Below are 20009 nucleotides of genomic sequence, written 5' to 3' on the forward strand. Positions count from 1 at the left end.
TCCCAGCTGCAGACCCCTCCTGCTGAAGGCAGGTGCCCCGGGTCGACGGACCAGCGCCATTAAGGCCTCTGTTCAACGCTCTGTTTCCCACGCAGGAAAGCAGAATCCACATGTGCGGAGGGCTGCGATCAGGTGTGTGCAGTCGAGCATTCCATCTTAGTGTGAGTCCCGGTTCCACGGCTTCCCAGCTGTGTCTGGGGTAAGCCATTCACCCCGTGCCTCGGTTTCTGCATCTGTACAGTAAGGGCAATAGTACCCACTTTGTAGGGTTGTTAGGAACATTCAAGAACTATCTGTGCATTGGTCTGTCTAGTTCGTGGTGCTCCACATACATACCCTACACCCTCATCGAAGCCCCTCTCTGTAGGCCCTGGTTATATGATTTCCCAAACAACGCTGGGAACAGGACTGAGTACAGACCATAAGGTCTTGTCTTCTCGAGGCCGTGTCCAGAAGCAGAAATGATCCAAATCCCTGGAACAAAGCTGTTCTCTCAGCCAGATCTTTCCTCCTCAGTACGTGGTGACCTTTGTACCCCCAAGGGCTTAGGTTGGTGGTTCTGGGCCGGGAAGCAAGTTCTGGGCCCTCTCATCTATGCCAAGCATTGCTGCATTATCCCACCGCCAGCTATAAAAAGCACTTGGGAAGGACACCTGGGTGGCTCAGTCAGTTAAGCGTCCGACTCTTGGTATTGGCTTGGGTCATGATCTCATGGTTCGTGAACTCAAGCCCCGCATTGGGCTCTGCACTGACAGTGCGAAGCCCGCTTGAGATTGTCTCTCCTCTCTGCCCCTCCCCTGCTTACATTCTCTTTCAAAATAAATAAACTTAAAAGAGAAGGACTTGAGAACCCTTTCCTGGTGAACTTACAAGACAGTGAACAGCTGACACTGCTCTCTCGGCACCGTTAGGAAGCAGGGACGTGGCACCCAAACTTGTTTTATCATCCAGGTGGAAGTAAAACACTGGCCAGACCAGGATTCGGACCCATAGGGAACTCACCACGAGCCAACCCCTTCAACCCCGCCCCAACGTCTAAACCCAATCCTACCAAGACCCGGAAAGCAACAACAATGTAAACAACATCCATGGTCACTTTATTTTCAAACAGGGGCATATACCCAAAGGAAAGGAGGACGAAGAGCCATCGTGGGGGCCTGCTGAAGTGATCTGTTTAGCCTCGTGACCCGACGGCTATGGGGATAGAGCTGCCCCTCAATGGTACACATACTAGAAAGGTCATTCCCCATAGGAAATGGAGAAAAGGAGGCAAAAAGTCAATGAATCCCTGGAATAGTGCCTCAGAATCACTCCAGGGATGGGGTATGACTGACCGTCAGTCCACAAATGGGAGTGTGAGGGGGATCTGGGGACAGTGGATAGTGTTGGCAGGAAATTATCCTGGATGATGTGCACCGGTCAGAATGGAGGGAGCAGACAAAGCCCTCGGAACAGACAGAGGCAAAGAGCACATTGATTAGAACATTATCTCATAACAGAGGTGGCGCCATTTCCCACCGTTAGTGTAAAATAACTGTAACTAATCAAAACACACAGAGGCCTCTTTAATGGAGTTAATAAAACTACGGCAGAATGGGAATGGGGTAGAGGTACGACTCCCCAAGGAGAACCCGGGATCGAGGGAGCCATGCTGGCAGGGCCCTGTGGTTCCTCTCCAGGTTCTTACAAAGGAGCCTCAGCCCAGAAAACAGCAAATATCCGTGACCACTTTGTGGGGCCAAAACAGAGGGTGCTGGGCGGAGCCCCGGTGAAGTGTCCCCAGCGGCTCTCCAAGGGCCGTCCATACTCTCTCCCCTCCAGGACGGGCTGAATGGAGGTGCACATCCGGTTTTTGTTTCTGGGCACTCTGGCACGTGTCATTACATCTCACAATTTGCATGGGAAGGGGGAGGGGGTGGAGAACGTGGACACCCCGCGTCCCGCTGCAGGACCTGGGGAGCCTAAGGGCGTCCGGCTGAGACAACAGAAGCGGCGAGGCAGCAAGCTGCCTGCCGCCCGGGGTGGGATCACGGCCGCCAGCCCCGGGGGCCTGAGTTCACCTCCTCAAGGGGAAGTCTCCATGGAATGAGTATGGTCGCCAACATGGCCGGAAAACCCATCGATCCCGCTCATGGGGCAGATGATGAGTGGGGCCGCACTCTTCCCCCCCGAGTAGCTCAGGCTGAAGTAGGGCCGCACGGGCCCGCAGAAGGTAGCATGAGAGAAAGTGAAAGTGTGACACCGCTCAGTCACGTTGTAGAAGGACACCTCGCCAGCGTCATAGTCCAAGAAAACCCCCACCCGCTGGAGAGGGGTCCGTAGGGGGAGGGCAGTCATTGGGGAGGTGAGAGCCCAGTACTCTTTCCCGTACCACAAGGACACAGCCCAGAATCCATTCTGGGGGGCCGAGGTCACGCCACCTTTTCTGCACACCGAGTCTTCACAGACGCCGATGGTCCACTTGGCTTTGTCTCCCACCTCCACCTCCCAGTAGTGCCTCCCAGCGATGAAGCACGGAGAGCCCAAGACACAGGGGAACAGATTGAAGCGCTCGGGGTTGTCAGGTAGGTCCTGTTGCAGGTAGCTGTATCGCACTTGCCGGAGGTTATCGGAGAGGATGAGGCTGGGGTAGGCCGTGTCCGGGTCCAGAGTCACATCCACTGCATAGACAGAGGGGAGGCGAGGGGCAGGTGAGCCAAGGGCCCGCAGAGCGCCTGGAGGGCTCCTGGCCTCTCCCCCACCTCCCCAAGGGGAGAAGACGAGCGCCCCCTCTAGGCTGCCTTCACCTCAAATTCATCCTGGACTCAACATCCCCAAAATGACTCTGGATTAGCTCATCACCTTTCCAAGCCCAGATATGTCCAAAGTGCCGACGTTTTACCTCCATTCCCTTTCTTCTACATCTTAAGCCACATTACCCATTATCGGCTGAATCTCCCAGACAGCTTTTGGGATCCGAGGTATGTGAATAAGGGACTGCAATCCTGTTATCAATTTGCCCGCCTTTCAAATCACTTTTGTATCCTTACTCAACCATGCAAAAAACCCCAGTCATCTCTTTTTAACGTCCAGTGCAAGACCCACATCTTCATCAAAAAGTTGTTGTTAGCCAGCCGTGCCATCACCCTCTCCCTCCCTTAGGCCCGCCACATGGTGGGCGATGATTTATCGCCCACGCCACATCCCTGGGTGCGCCTTGCCAACGTGGGGGGACTTCCCGCTTTGAACTGCCAGGGGCTCTCACACGCCTGTCAAATCCTGCTCGGAAGGAAAACCCCAAACCACAGCCCAGGCAGGCTGAAGGACTCCCATGAAAGCTTCATGATGGGCAACCGGGGAGGTGACCTGGGCCCACACTGGGTTCGTGGTTCAACAATCTGTGCACAGTCATCTGTCTGCCATGCCGTGGGTGTGCCTTGAACCTCCCAGCAGACACTAAACTCCAGGGCAGAACAGTGTCTCCTGCTCCTTTGTTCCCTCTACGGCACCCTGCTCAGTGTCAGACAGGGCAGGACACACGCGAGGCATGCGCTTAGCACCTGCTGAAACAGTGGAATACGGATCACAGTGGCCAACACCAACGAACGTAGACCTGCTGTGCTCAGAGCATCTGTCTTCCTGAGGGGGGGTGCACATGACTGCAGACAGCACACACCCATGATGTAGTGCCTCTGGGTCCTTAGGACCCAGTCCCCTGACCCTTGGGTGACAGTGATGGTCATGGGGAGGGGGCTTCGTTCAGTTCCCGCCCAGAGATGGGAGGACCCAACATTCCTGGACCCCCAGCTGAGAACAAAAGCCGAGCTCACTAAGTGGAAGCCCACGGCGGTCCTGAGGCTGGGCCGCAGAGCCACAGGGCACGGTGGGAAGGGGGAGAGGCTTCTCCTCAAGCTCCTGGCCTCCACTTCCTCCACTGGCTTCAGCTTTGGGGCATTTTAGGAAGCAAACATGTTGCAAACACATAGAGACAATGGTTTTTATCTGGTTGTGTTTATCACTTTTACACACATAACCCGAAGAGCCCAAATTTAGGCAATTTCTCAAATCATTCACGACAGTAGTTTGGGCTTTAGGGTTTTTACTCCTGTTTCCATACAGTTTTGTCTCCATCACCTACCTGAGTATAACTGAGCCTCTCTCAATTCTGAAAGAACAAGAGAGAAGAAGTTATGGACGTCATGTGAGTATTTCCAAGAAATGCCTAACAGAAGGGGCTCTGGTCACCGTCACCATGAAGCCGTGGCCTCATTACACAGCCCAGAATCCCTGCCGCCATCATGCACAGAGTTCTCTACAGGGCACGTGACTCCATTGTTCAAGCAAGAATCCGAGGGGAAGGGGGGCTGAGAACTGTGGGTGGGAAGGATAACCATGTGCCTGAGGCTGGTAGCAAATGGGGCCAAACTGAGCCAAGATCAAGGACCCCACCCCAAAGTGGGCCAGCTGGCTCTGCAGGGGGAAACTCGGTTCCATGTTCACACAGTACAGAATTCTTGGCTTCCACAAGCCGCCTCTGCTCTAGGGGCTGCGTGACAGCCGCTACCGTGCTGGGAAAACAGGACCACTCACTTGAAAGGCACTTCCCAGTGGACAAAGCATGTTCACAAATGAGCTCTCACGAGCCTTTTAAGTGGCAGGAGAGCCACAGCAAGGAAGGTCAGGTCTGCACTGACCACTGAACTGACCACTTCTGGGATCATCCAGTCTCTGGTAGAGTTTCTCCCTATCTGTCTGCTTGTGGAAGACATTGGGTGTCCCCTACCTAAGTGTTGCTAAGATGCCAAGAGTGTGTATCTGAAAAGATAAAATGCAAACAAGGTCTTAGCATACGTCATACAGGAAACCACCAGAGATTATGGGGATCTGTAAGCTGTAATAGACAAGAAAAGGGTTCACTTCCATATAAGGGTTTCGGATCCCACAAGACCACCTAGGAACTTTAGCATTTAGGATAAACTCAACTCCTAACTGAATGTGGCTCGTGACCAGAAAATTTTACATTTAAAGGGGCTTCTCTTAAATACCTAAAACACTTTATCTAATAAACAAAAATACAGGATTTATCGTGTGTCAGGCCCATTCTAAAGGATTTAGAAATGGTAACTTAGTTCTACAGCCTTGTGAGGTGAGAACTACTTTCCTCACGTTACAGACAAGGAAACTACAGTGTGGAATCCTTCCTAAGCGCCAGAGCTGGGCCCTGAGTGGCCTGACTCCCGAAACCCTGTTCCCGCCATTGCCCTGCAGGTGCCACGTGACCCCCCGTCCTGGTCAGCACCAGTGCCTACGGGCAGAAGTTATAATGTTAAATACCGGCTCACATCAAGTACAACTGGCATAGTTTCTGTTCATTCTTTTTCTCAAATTAAAAAAAAAAAAAAAATTATTAAATGGGACACCCTGGGTGGCTCAGTCGGTTAAGCATCCGACTTGGGCTCAGGTCATGATCTCTGGTCTGTGAGTTCAAGCCCCGTGTGGGGCTCTGTGCTGACAGGTCAGAAACTGGAGCCTGCTTCGGATTCTGTGTCTCCCTCTCTCTCTGCCCACCCCTGCTCGTGCTCTGTCTCTCATTCTCTCAAAAATAAACAAACATTAAAACAAAATTTTTTTAAAGTAGATGTTCATCTTCCCAGGAAACTTCAACATCAAAAGCCCAGTAAATGTACATATTTACCTTGGATTTTCTCCATATCCGACTGCATTTTTTCTAAGGGGAGAAAAGGAGACATTCAGTTTGCATCCCACAGCTGGCTGGAATATCGATCTTCCCCTCAGGCAATATGCAGATGTTCAGAGCATGAATCCATTTCCCCCAGTGGATCTCTCTGCTTGCATTACCTGTGAACTGCTTCAGACTCTCTGTCAAGAACAGACATTTTTGTGCAAAAATGTGGATTTTCTCTTGCAGATCTGGAGGTGTGATCCAAGGTTCAGGGATCCGGATTCTTTCAGCTCTAAGTTAAAAAAACAAAACAAAACAATGAGTAAATACGTCCCCCAACCCCACAACTTCAGGATCCCAGACAAAGCCTGGGTTACATTGGCAAACGGTCTTTAAAAGCAGCCACCACAACTCTTTCCCTGCTCCCCTCCTAGACTGTGATCCTCTCGACAAGAGCAGAAGAAACATCTTGCTCATTCCAAACCCCCCACAGCACGTAGCTCAGGGATTTTCAAATGGCCTGTCCTCAGGAAGGTTCACCTGAACTGAACGTAAGGCTGACTTGCCAGAAAGCACCAGATTCCATCCAAGACCTGAGCTTCACGGTGGACAATGACCCAGTGCCCTCAGGTTCCCAAACACGGGGAGAACATCTTCAGAGAGGTGCCCACTCTGCTCCCTGCTTGTGGGGGTTGGGGGGGGGGGGGGTGGGTCTATGGTGAAAACCGATTGCCAACTGCCTCCCGGATACCCCTTCTCCCATCTTCCGAGCTTTCCTGGGTTCCTGGCTGCCCGGTCTAGATGTGACCTTGTGGCTGAGTTCTGACCAATGAGACGGAAGAAGGGTCTTGTGCCCATTGAGAAGCCTGCTTTAAGAGGAGTGTGGCTGGCTAGCGCTCCAGCAACCACCTTAGACTGTAAGATCCAGGACCACAACTCGGGCACCGCAGAAGAGCGAAGGCAAGGAAACCAGCAGACGAGTCCCGGGCCACCTACCTGCACGTCTCTTACACGGCGACACACGTTGTATCATGTTTAAGCCCTAAGCCAATGAGATATTGGGTTCCCTACTTCCCATGGCCAAACCCAAACACGAACGTCACGAGGTGCTGGGCTCTGAAGGACCTGCTCTCCCTAGGTTGGGCCAGGATGGACTGTGGCACCAAACAGCACAAGCAACAAGGGCCGTAATCACCGGGGCCACGTGGCTGGGACTAGACGCGTTCTAATCCGTCTCCTCAAAACCCGCAATTTTACCAACATAATTCTATCCACATGGCCTCCCAGCCAAGTCACTCCACGGACGCACGAGGCCCTGCCCCAGCTCTTGGGGTGCTCCCTCAGGGCCCGAGTGCTCCCTCATGCAGCTCCGAAGTGCTCCCTCAGGGTCCCTGGGGAGTGCTCCCTCACGGCCCAGCTGCAGCCCCCCAGAGGTTTTCACCGTTCAGCATGTCAAGCAGCTTCAGCGTCCGGCTCCTTCAAAGTCAGTCTCTGCCCCTGCACCAAACAGCGTGTCCCCGAGGCCCAGCCCACTGGCCCTCACTGTCTGCCCTGCAAACACCTGCCCACGCGGGGGTGCCCCTGCTCGTTCCTGGCCCGGCATCCAGGGAGCTCTCCCTCACTCCCCATTGCGGACACAGCCCAGGAGTAATGAGGACAAGGCCGGGATCCCCGGAACGGGGCAGTAATTATGTAACCCTGAGCCACTCTTTTCTCCCCATTATGGAACCAGGAGGGGTGGCGGGGACAGGACTCTGCAACCCGTAAGAAGCGACTGGGCCCCTGGGAGCCTTCACTAGGTCCCCAGACGTGTCCTCACAAACCACAAGCACAATTCCATCCTTCACCCTCACAATTTGTCAGTAATTCCTGAGTTTTACTGAGAAGATCCATGGTCCATGTGGCTCTCTGCACACAGTGACTCAGTCCAGAGACGGGCAGGACATGTCACTTGGGGAAGATATCCTTCCGAGGCTCTGGGCTCCTTTCGGGACTTGGGAGTGTGAGGGACACGCCATCCTGCACTCGACTGGACACTGGGGGGAGAGAACACTGTACCTGCTCAACGTGTCCCCGATGTCCTACGAGAGAAAGGAGAAGGGTAACTGTGAGAAGTTGTAACTTCGCTTTTCTTTCAGGGATGTCTGTTGAAAACCCAACCATGGGCTGGCCCTCCTTTGAGAAGCCAGGGAGACGTGGACACAACCCAGTCAAGAGGCTAAAAATCGGGCCAAGGAAACCAGGAGGCACGCGATTTGCTGTCCCAGCATTTCCTGTGTCCGGCTCCCGCCCCACCGGCCAAGGACATCTTGATCAAATTTCCCAAGTCAAGTACCCCCCCCCCCCCATGCACCCCAACTGTTCACTTGTCCAACTTGCTTCGACTTTTCATCGTGACATAATTTCAAATACACAGAAAAACTGCTAGTACATAGCTCGTGTACACTTGTCACCAAATCACTATGAACACATTTATGTTCAGAACCATTTGAGATCACTCTTTACATTATATCCTTTACCCCTTCATACTTCTGTGTGTACTTCCTAAGGACAAGCATATTTTCTTACACAATCGCAGTAATCAAGCCCAAGAAAATGAACATGGATGCAACAATTATCTAACCCACAGTCCATATTCTTCTTTAACCAATCATCTTTTTTTTTTTTTAAGTTTATTGATTTATTTTGAGAGAGAAAGTGCAAGTGGGGAGGGGCAGAGAGAGAGAGGGAGGCACAGAATCCGAAGCAGCTCCAGGCTCCGAGATGTCAGCACAGAGCCCGACGCAGGGCTCGAACCCAGGAACCAGGAGATCATGACCTGAGCCGAAGTCAGACACTCAACTGAGCCACCCAGGCGCCCCAACTGTTCATCTTAACAAAGTTCCTCACAGCTAGTCCCCTCCCCCTAGTAACCCAGGACCATTCGCCGCATTCAGCTATCCTGACACTACCTTCCATCTGGAGTGGCTCCCCAGCATTGCTTTCACGACACTGACCCTGGTTGTTACGCCAGAACGTCGCCCGTCCTTTGTAGTCTTTCAGACACTCCCCTCATGATTAAATCCAGGCTGTATCCCCTTGAGGAGCGTATGGTGCATCCTCCTAAAGACACATGATATTCCCTGGCCCCTTACTGGCGATATTTTGATCACTGGCTAGGTACTGTGTTTCCTCTTGTAACTAGCAAGCAACGTGAAAGTGATACTTTGAAATTGTGTTACTATTCCCATCTTTCTCAAACTTCCTCCCTTAGATTTAACATCCGCTGATAACAACTGTCTGAATTAACTTCTGTGATGGTTGTTAACTGGTCCTTTTCTAGCTCCAAAGTTCATTTTATTTTTTACATGTTTGTTTATTTTTGAGAGAAAGAGTGCGAGTGGGGGAGGGGTAGAGAGAGAGAGAAACAGAGGATCTGAAGTGGGCTCTGTGCTGACAGCAGCGAGCGGGACGCGGGGCCCAAACTCACAAACCTGAGATCATGACATGAGATGAAGTCGGACACTCAACCGAGCCACCCAGGCGCCCCCAAATTCCTCCCATATCACTTAATCGACATTCTCCTGGAAAGAGTAGTTTCCTCCTATTTATTATTAGTATGGACTCATATATTCTTACTTTAATAGGCTATAATCCATCACTGTTCTTATTTATTTTGGTGCTAAAAACTCAGACTTGGCCAGAGTCTCTGCCACTTTTTACCCTATCCCTTTCCATCCATTTCCCCCACCTGTTTATCCTTCCATGGTTTCCTCTGCAAAAATAAGCAGATACATGATTTTCAATTATCTTTTTTCTGCCACAGAAAGTAGCATATGCTGCATTTTGCGCTTTTTCACTGAACACATTCCTGGACACACTGCATCAGTGCATGGGTCTCATGGGTATCTTCCTTCCTCTTCCGTACAGCTGCCTACTATCCCATCGCGTGTACACATGCAGAATTGATTCAACCAGTCTCGGTCTGGAAGGTGGGTTTTCCCCAGTACTTTGCTATTACAATGTTACATCATGTAACTTTGTGTGTAGGCATTTTTGTACCTATTTTCATACTTAGGTAAATTCCTGCAAGGACCCTTGGTACAGGTCTAATTGCACACATACTTTGTTAAATACTGCCAAACACTTGGTCTTCCCACCAGCATAGGAGTTCTCTCTCCCACATCTTTGCTAACAGCATATCGAATTAGGAAAATTTTGCTACTCTGGGAGCAACTGGCTGTCTCCGTCGGTTAAGCACCCGATTCTTGGTTTCCGTTCAGGTCATGTTCTCACAGTTTGAGAGTTCGAGCCCTGCATCAGGCTCTGTGCTGACAGCTGAGAGCCTGGAGACTGTCGGATTCTGTGTCTCCTTCTCTCTCTCTGCCCCTCCCCCGCTTGTGCTGTCTCTATCAAAAATAAATGAACATTAAAATAAAACATTTTAGGGGCGCCTGGGTGGCTCAGTCGGTGGGGTGTCCAACTTCAGCTCAGGTCATGACCTCGCGGTTTGTGAGTTCGAGCCCCGCGTCGGGCTCTGTGCTGATGGCTTGGAGCCTGGAGCCTGCTTCGGATTCTGTCTCTCCCTCTCTGGCCCTCCTCTACTCACACTCTGTCTCTCTCTCTCTCTCAAAAATAAACATAAAAAAAGTTAATAACATAAATAAACAAAACATTTTAAAAATTGTGAGAAAACAAACAAAAGCCTCCAATACAATGTTAAGTAGAGGCAGGCAACAGCGGGCATCTTGTCCTGTCCCTGACCTCACGGGGAATGCTTCTAACAGTTCCCTGTGAAGTAAGATTCAGCCCACTTTTCCCATGCTGCCCACCGCAGCCACTCTGGTCGTGATCAAGACCCTCTCCCTCCTCGACGTCCACGGCCCTTTTCTTCAAAAATGTCCTCGCAAGTATCATCCGCCTTAAGAGGTAATGATAATTTTTAAAACGCCGAGCGCTCGCTTTGGCAGCACATCCACTCAGACCGGAACGTGGCCCCTGATCACATGATGCAACCAGGCGGGAAGCGAGTCAGGCGCTGCCGTTCTGAGCGCCACTCACAATCGCCAAACGTCCGCCAACTCACGAGTGGAATACCACACGAGGAAACATAACACGCTGCGTATCCACACAGTGGGACGTCACCCAGCCGCGGAAGCAAATGCAGCACTGACACAGCTGAACCGAGAATAAGGTTTGCAAGTGAAAGGAGTCAGACAAAAGGCCTCCAGGTGCCGGACTCTAACAGGCAAACCCGTGAGACACGGTCGCCAGTGGGTAGAACCGAGTGACTGTCCAATGGATGGATACAAGGTTTCCTTCTGAGATGATGAAAGCCTTCCCGAACTACAGAGTTGTGATGATAGAACAATACTGTGAGTTTACTAAATACTGCTGAATGCACACTTTTTTTTTTTGAGAGCGAGTCCACCGGAGGAGGAGGAGGGGGGAGAGAGAGAGAGAGAGAGAGAGAGAGAGAGAGAGAGAGAGAATCCCAAGCAGGCTCCACACTCAGCCTGATACAGGGCTTGATCTTATGACCCTGAGATCATGATCTGAGCTGAAACCAAGAGTCAGATCCTTGACCAGCTGAGCCACCCAGGTGCCCCCATGAGTCCTACACTCGGAAGTGGTTGAAATGGGGGCACCTGGGTGACTGTGTTAAGCTCAGATGATGATCTCACGGTCCGTGGGTTCCCTGCGTCGGGCTCTGTGCTGACAGCTCAGAGCCTGGACCCGGCTTCAGATTCTGTGTTTCTCTCTCTTTGCCTGTTCTCCACTCAAACTCTGTCGCTCTCTCAAAAATAAATACACATTAAAAATAAAAAAGACTAAAAAAAAAAAGAAATGGTTGAAATGATGAACTTATGTAAATTTTCTCCCAATAAAATGAAAAAAACCTCTCCACTCCACCTTATAAAGCCCTAATCCTGGATACACGCAAATTCCAACTTCCCCTGGGCCTGTATCCCAGCAGTCGTGGTCTCAGAGAATGTCACATGACAGGGCAGACTGGCCCCAGTATAAACTGACGTTCCCTGACCCAGTGACCCTCCCACGTCTCACAAAGCACCTGGTCTTCCCAGACTCTCAATTATTTAAAACCTTCCCCCCATTCTCCAAAGCCCACATTTTCCCAAACTCCTGCTCGGTAACAATAGGGGATCCTGCTTTCCAAAGTCAAGAGAACAAAAGACACCAGGGTCGCCTGCCCAGCCTCACCCTGCCTGCATCCTCCCCTCACCCTCCTGTCCCCCCAAAGATCTTCCTGAACTAACTCCTATGCACACGTGAGTCCTCCTTCCCCTCTGCCCTCCGTCTCAGGCAGACAGCAGTGATTTACAGCCTCAACGATGTTCCCGACCCGCATCCTTACAGCAGACTCTGCTTGTTTACCTCGTTTCTTTAAGCATCCCCTCCCCGCAAAGCCCCACAACCCCACCCCACCTCCGAGTACTTTCTTGCCTCTCCTCATGGTCTTACTCCTCGACACACTCACCCGCCCCTGTGGTGTCCCTCACCCTGCCAGTGACCACTGTCCCCAACGTGGGTCCTGCCCCACACTGTCCAGTGTTCCTACAGAAGAGCATCTGTGGTGCCCACGGCTTTAAACCAAGTGGATGTCAGCCCTCGACTGCGTGGGACCCTGCTGTCCCCCTCCTCCCTCCTCCTGGTCACGTTCTGCCACACACGCTGGCCACGTGTTCCCTCTGCAAAGTCCTCCTTTGCTCCTGGCAATGAAATACCGGTACTCATTAAGGTTCAAGGCTAGGCCTTCTTATCCTAAAGCAGGAGTCAGACACTAGCTCTCAAAGGCCACACAGCACGTTGTTCTGCTTTTGCGAGCCGTGTGGGTCTCACAGGTGCACCCTCTGCTCTGACAGTGGAAAAGCAACAATGCACTGTGTGGCTTCGTGCCAACAACACGCACACGACGGAGTTAGAATTTTATAGAATTTCACGTTCCACAAAATAAAATTCTGATGGTTTCCAATCACTTACAAGTGTAAAAACCACACTGGGCCCGCAGGCCACAGAAAAACAGGAGGGGAGCACTTTGCTGACCCTTGACCTTGGCCATCATCTCCCTTTTAACGGCGTTTATCAACATCTCTTCTATCGCTGTTCACTCCTTTGTTGTCCCACCTCCACACGAGATGAATCTCAGGAGAGCCCCTGCACCATTCACCCCGTGCCTGGACCAGTGCCTGACCCAGAGCAGACTGTCCACACGCACGGAGTGAACACCAGCTCTGTCCTGGTCTGGCTGGGTTGGGGGGCCACCCAGCCGTATCACAGGCCCTACCCCAGGCTTGACTCCCAGGGCGGCTTGGGCCAATGACCCCGGCTCCAGTGCTGACCGTTTGCTGGCTGTGCTCACACGTGTGTGCGTGTTAAAACGACGAGATACTGCACGGAGGTGGTCTTTACACGGCATGTGGGCCCAGCCCCTCCTTACACCAGGAGATCGGGTCGCTGAGGCCCAGAGAAGCCAAGAACCTTGCCTGTGGTCACAGCACTTGCCCACGCAGGACCCTTACCCGCTGAGCTCCCTGCGGGCCGTGTGGACAGGCAGGCTGACACTTACCTGCAGTAGCTCCCTGGTGGGCTGCTGCTGCTTCTCCTCCAGCTGGGCAATCAGGCCACTCAAGTGGGAGATGTTGCAGGAGAACCGGGTGATGGCGCCGTTGATGCTGTTGTAGATGGCCAGGTCCAGCTCCTCCAGACGGGCCAGGAGGCGGTACTCATGCTCCTTCAAGGAGTGATAGAGCTGCTCAAACTCCCAGACAATCTTCTCCCTCTCCATCTGGGTCAGGCTCTGCGCGGGGGACAGGCAGGGGCACTGAGGACAGGGAAGGCTCTCTTCTAGCGCCCTCTGTGTTTGTCCTGGACTGTCAGCCCCCCCCATCGTCCCAGTGTTCTCGAGGAGCACACGCAGTGACAGAGAAGCCACAGAAGGTAAGACAGGAGAACATACCTGCCTGGCAGGGGCTGAGAGGCATGAAAGACTGCCAGGAAGTGACGGGTCAGGTACGGGGGACGGACTGGAACGCTTATTCCTTGCACCATGGCCCTGGCCACGTCACTGAGGCCCTTCCCATGTCGCCCGGACCTTCTTTCTGCCCTTCAGGGGTGTTCATCAACTACCCCCTCCCTGGCTCTGGGTGTGGTCCCTCCTGGGGCACACCTGTTTGCCAAAGCCAGTCCGCCCTCCCTTCTCTACCCCACCTCCCAATGACAGGCCTCCCTTAAAGCTCTGTGCTCGACTCCCTTTGTTTACTCCTGTGGAACAGAGTTTTATTGGGACACAACCACACCCATCTTTCACATATTGTACTTAGCTGTCGTCAAGTTACAAGAGTTGAGCAGTTGTGACAGAGATGATGCGGCCCACAGAGCCAAAAATACTTAGTATCTGGACCTTTACAGAAGCTTTCTAAGCCAGACTCCTGAGGATATCCCTTCGTGAAGCATCCGACTAACCGCCCTTCCTAAGCACTCACCGTGGGACAGTGATGCTCACACACTTGTTTTAAATCCTTCCCACAAGGGCACACCTCTCCTTAGCTACACTGAGTTTTTTAAAGATATAAAGTATACAATGTAATCTTAGAAATGGAAAATTAAAGCTGAAAGAGACCTTAAAGAGCAATTGACTCAGTGCTTCTCAAAGGGGTTGTTACTGGTACTCTGGTGGGGGGACAAGTTTGCCTGGCATGACCCTGTTGTCCCGTTGCAGGACATTCAGGATCTCTGCCCTCCCCTCCCCACTCAGTTCCTCAAGTGACAACCAAACTACACAGCACCGGAGGGAAGGAGAGAGCAGAACCAGCCTTGCTGAAAAACCATGAGGCCAGCCTGCCCATTTCATAGAGGAGCAGACCGGTCCAGGGAGGGCGTATCACTCTCTCCATCTACCCAACTGGCTAGTGTCAGGGCCAAGAAGCATGTGCAAGAGTCCTGGTTCTCAGAGATGGGTCTTCCTCCCCTCTGACAACCGTCCCCCAGGGGACACAATGGCTGTGTGCATGGTGACTTGAGTCTACTCAGGCTCACTAGGACACTCTCCATCCATCAGAACTATTTTCAAGCAAGGGGAGCTGAGGTCTCAGAGGATTGTGTGGGCAGACGAAACGGTGGTGTCTGAAGGCATCCTGAGAAGTTCCCTGTCCAGGACTGACAAAGTTTCACAAGATGGTGCCAGACTCTACTAGTCTAAGACTTGCCTTTCAGATGTAAGCACCTCTAGGGAATTTCTTAAAAAAAATTTTTTTTAATTGTTCTATGTATTTTTGAAAGAGAGACACAGCGTGAGCAGGGACGGGCAAAGAGAGAGGGAGACACAGAATCTGAAGCAGGCTCCAGGCTCCAAGCTGTCGGCACGGAGCCCGACACAGGGCTCAAACCGACACACTGCGAGATCACGACCTGAGCCAAAGTCGGATGCTTAACCGACGGAGCCACCCAGGTACCCCAAGAGAATTTCTAATATTTTATTTACTATTTTAAGAAATTACTCAAGCACCTATATGGTGGATATAGAAGTATATATCATAAAAGTCTATGGGGGCACCTGGTTTGCTCCGTCGGTTAAGCAACTTCAGCTCAGGTCATGATCTCACCGTTTATGAGTTCGAGCCCTGAGCCCACAATGGGCTCTGACAGCTTGGGGCCTGGAGCCTGCTTCTGATTCCGTGTCTCGCTCTCCCTGTGACCCTCCCCTGCTTGTGCTCTGTCTCAAAAATAAGTAAATGTAAAAAAAAAAAAAAAAAAAAAAAAAAAGTCTGTACTTTTAGTTTATTTTGTTTTGGCTGTTAAAAAATACACACACACACACACACACACACACACACACACACACACATCTCGATCACAAATTAGGACATCAGTCACTTGCTGAGGCCACTTCATAAGCCACTGTCAGCAGAATGGCACCAAAGGAAGCTAACCATGGCCAAGAATTTCACGTGTATCAGTGTTGTCAAGGACCAACCCCATGTACACAAAACTAACAGGTTACACTTTTGATAGGTCAGATCTCCAGGGGTCCCAACCTCAGCTCTTCCCAAATGTGGGAACCCCTTGGTTCTCCACGTGAGTCCCCAACTGCCACGTGGAGTTGTTTCATCTGCATCTAGAAGTTCTGGATGACTTGACTGGATACGTTAAGGGAAGTAACAGCCTCACACGAGACAGAGTGAGCAGCAGTGGCAGTATTAGCAGTGAATTCCAAGTTCCCTTACCAAGAGTTCAGCTCGGGCCTGCTCCCCCTGTGCCCGACGCCTCTTCTTTAAGTCTTTCACTCTTTTCAGATGGTCCAGCTGGTTCTGGATTTGCTCCTGGCAAAAGCAAAAAGTTGCACAGTTGGAAATTAGGCAGACCTCAGCATGGCCATTGTGCCTATTACCCACGCGAGACCACATTCCCTGGTTAGAGCCTGTCCTGGGACCGTACCGCCATCCCCAGGGCACAGGGGGTCACTCCTCTCTTTGGCAGTCAGTGTGTGTGTGTCTTAAACCTGCGGGGGGCCTACCTATCCCAGGAAGGCATCCTTCAGCGAAAAGGTGAGTGGAGGCTTAGGGGTAAGCGGGGGCTCTTCAGAGGCGCACACTGAGAAAATGCCCTGACCACTACCTTCGCAGCCTCCTCGAAGGTTATCGCCAGCCTAAAATAATGTACCTGAAAGCACCGTAAAGGCTACGTGACTAATTATGCATGAATGTAGTCACTTTCACCTACACACACAGGCCATTGCTCGTGTGCCTTTCCCGCAGCCCTCAAACACACGGACAACAGCACATGCGTTCCCCACACATAGCCTGACAACTGTCACACTCAACACTCTGTTTCCATGTGGCTGTTTGGCTGTGCCAGCGTGCTGGCTCGACGCTTCACAAGGGCCACCCACTCGTGCTGTTTCGTTCAACCTTCATGGTAGCTGCTAACTCCGGAGCCTCGGGGCTCTTAACTGCCTCCAGCAGGAAAGGACCCCGCTGCCTTCCGTGAGCTTCCAGAACAGGCCGGAGCCCAGGCCAGGGCCGGGGAAACGCGCGCAGACGGAGGCACGCGCACCTGCGGGACGCGAGCACCTGCCGGTCACCGTGCGCGTGTGCTCCGCGCGAGCGATCCGTGTGCGGAGCGCGCGGTCTGACGCGCATCCTGGGCTCGGTCCAGGGAGGGGGGGCGGGTCTCCGCGGGGAAGTGCCCGTGGGTGGGGGGGACGGGGAGACCCCCGGCTTCCCCCGCACGCGGGCTCCGGGGCTCCGCGGAGGAAATGACGGCTGCGGCGCCCGCGTCCGGCTCAGCCATTTTCTAGGCGGGGAGGAGGAAGCCCCCCGCCCCCGCCCCCCGCCCGCCTTTGTCCGCGCGCCGCGCGGCCCTCACCTTGAAGCCCTCCACCGCCTCCTCGAGCGGCAGCACGCTGTGGCCGCGGTGCTCGCGGGAGCGGTCGCACACCACGCAGATGGGCATCTGGTCCTCCTCGCAGTACAGCTTGAGCGGCTCGCGGTGCTTCTCGCACGCGCCCATCTCGCCGCCGGGCCCCGACGGCCGCTCGGTGCGCAGCTGCTTCACCAGCTGGGTCACGTTGGCCAGGTGCCGGTTGGGCCGCATGTGGCGCTGCGGGAAGGTCTCCCGGCACTGCGGGCACGACACGTCGGTCTCCGCCGCGCCCCAGCAGCGGGTGAGGCACGCGCAGCAGATGTTGTGGCCGCAGTCGAGCATCATGGGCTCGGCGAAGTACTGCAGGCACACGGGGCAGCTGGTCTCCTGCTGCAGGCACTCGGCCACGCTCCCGGAGGCCATGGCGCGGCCCCACTCCCGCTTCCGGGCGGCGCCTCCCGGGCCGGGACCCCGGGGCGCGCGCGCGCTGGGCCTCCCCCGCCTGCGCCGCGCCCTCCCTGCGCCGCGGCGCGCCCCCGGGGCCGAGCGGGCGTGGGGCCGGGGGGCCGGAAGGGGGGGGGGCGGGGGTCCCGCGGCTGCGCGAGGGGCGGGGGGAGGCCGCCGAGGGGCGCCGCGGGCCGGACTCGCGCGGCCGGCGCTCGGGGCGCGCAGGACGACGTGGCCGCGTCCGAGCGGATCCCGGCGCGAGCGGAAGGGGCGGCCCGGGGGCGGGGTTTGGGCCGGGATCCCGCGCGCCTTCACCGCCCCTGGTCCGTGCGCGCCTCGCCTCCCGCGGCCCCGGGCCTGGATCGCCCCCACACACCTCTCCGGGCCTGGACCTCCCTACCCATCCACCTCCCTCCCCATCCACCTCCCCGGGCCTGGAACTCCCTCCACCTTCCCGGGCCTGGAGCTCCCCCCACTTCCCTGAGCCTGGACACACCTACCCGGGCCTGGACCCCCCTCCACCTCCCGGGGCCTAGTCCCCCCTCCCCCCAGGCCTGGACACCCACCCCCGCATCTCCCCGAGCCTGGACCTCCACCCACCTCCCCACGTTTGGACCCCACCACCACCACCTCCCCAGCCCTGGACCGCCCCTCCACCTCCCCGGGCCTGGACCTCCCCTCCCTGAGCCTGGATCCCCCCACCTTCACCCGGACTTTGCTCAGGGTCCCTGCCCGGCCCCCGGCCTCAGCCTAGTTGTGGGGGGTGGGGGTGGGGGTGGGGGGCGGGGTTGGAGAGGACAGTTGTGGCGTTTCCAGGAGACTGGAGCATGCGAGCAGCCCGAACCCTCGCAATTTTGTTTCCAGAAAAGAAGTCTTACCTGTGTGCTGGCAACATTTCTGTAACACAGAATCAGACCCATGCCCCTCGGCTCCTTCCCACTGTTCCCAAGCCAACGGGTTTACCGCCAGAGCCTCAGCATCCTCTCCGGAGAAATGGGAATGATCACGACAGCCCAACAAGGAGGGAGCCCACCCCGTTTAGTGTTTTAGCCATAAGGGTGTTTATCCATTACACCAAAAGTGCTCACCGGGCACAGAATCGGCTAGAAACCCGCAAGCCTGCCCCTTCCTGGTCACCACTGGACAAGTGCGCCCACCTTGGGATTTCCTGGTCTCCTTTGCTGTTTCCTCACTACTGTCCTCATCCTCTTGGTTTCATTCAATCCGGACAGTCTCGCCTTGCTTTCTCTCTCTACAGGCCTCTCTTTATTTTAATTTCCGTTGTTACACCTTGACCGAAGTTATTTCAACACTGTCAGACTGCAGACGTTTTAAGGGGAGTTAGTAGCCAGGTGACTGAGCATTTCCAGTAATTTCCCTACTGACACTGCCAGGATGGGACTCCTCCTTAGCAAAGCCCCCAAATGCCCCTTTCATTCTGTCACTTCTCACTCAAATCTCCAAAGCTACCTTTTTTTTTTTTTTTTTTTTGCCGCCCAGACATTGTCCACACCGTTGAGCACCAGGTTCCAGGGAGCGCTCTGGCCTCCACCGCATACTAACACCTTCACTGTCCTCTCCGGAAGCCACAACCCCAACCCAGCTTCTTAGGGCTTAGGCGGTGCCCACCACAGCCCTCTGCAGGCCTGCTCACTGATCCTGCCCCTCCTCAGAGTGTAACCTAAGCAAACAGCACACTGACGGCTCTCTTCCCCTGTGAGTCTCCCACGTTCACGCGGAACCTCAGATTCTGAGCACTTGGCTGTTTTCTAGGTGGAGACTTCAGCTCCCTTGCCTGGAACCCTCACCTCTCTATCAAAGTTCTAAAGCAGGGCATACTTTTTTCTTTCTTTCTTTTTTCATCCCCCCGCCCAATGTTTCCCCATTTTACCCCCTAAGCATACTTTTAAAGCAGGAAGTGACTTTAGCCCTCACACAGCCCAACATACTTCATAAATAGGAAACTGATACCAGACGCTAAGGTACTTCAAAGAGGAGAGTCCTCTCCAGACTGTCTATGCTCTCTATTTCGACTTGCTCTAATCAGACTGAAAATAATTTGTTATTTATTCCGTTGTAAAGTGACCAGTGTTCAAACACACATGCCTATTAGAGGCAAGAGGGAGACTTTTAAAAAAATTATTTTATTTGGAGAGAGAAAGAGAGAGTGTGAGTTGGGGGGTGGGGCAGAGAGAGACAATCTTAAGCAGGCCCCATGCTCAGCACAGAGCCGGACATGGGGCTCCGTCCCATGAACCACAAGACCATGACCTGAGCGGAAATCAAGAGTCAGATGCCTAATGGACTGAGCCACCCAGGCGCCCAGAGGCAAGAGGGGAACTTACTAGGCAGCCCAGACCAGGAACCAATAGGCAAAATGGGGACAGTGACTAACTGTAGGACAGATGTCCCTTCCAAGAGAGGAGATACTCTCCTATCTCACCAAAGATTGCCGTTGAAAATGTGGGCCCAGCATACTGCCAAAGTTTTAGCTCAAGAGAAGGCAGGAATCTAGAGTGTTATATGAAACTAATGACTT

The 20009-nt window shown here is 53.6% G+C and overlaps 1 protein-coding gene across 1 annotated transcript; it reads right to left on the minus strand.

Moving 5' to 3' along the window:
- Nucleotides 1-1076: 1076 nt before the first annotated feature.
- TRIM27 (tripartite motif containing 27) lies at nt 1077-17562 on the minus strand. Its single transcript, XM_027051865.2, has 8 exons — nt 17027-17562; nt 15886-15981; nt 13230-13460; nt 7721-7743; nt 5839-5954; nt 5675-5707; nt 4118-4144; nt 1077-2660 (listed from the first exon to the last, which is right to left on the minus strand). Exons 1-8 carry the CDS (start codon nt 17444-17446, stop codon nt 2065-2067), a joined length of 1542 nt encoding a protein of 513 aa, XP_026907666.1. The 5' UTR covers nt 17447-17562; the 3' UTR covers nt 1077-2064.
- Nucleotides 17563-20009: the final 2447 nt, after the last annotated feature.

Source organism: Acinonyx jubatus, chromosome B2 (assembly GCF_027475565.1).
Source record: "Acinonyx jubatus isolate Ajub_Pintada_27869175 chromosome B2, VMU_Ajub_asm_v1.0, whole genome shotgun sequence".
Taxonomy (NCBI): domain Eukaryota; kingdom Metazoa; phylum Chordata; class Mammalia; order Carnivora; family Felidae; genus Acinonyx; species Acinonyx jubatus.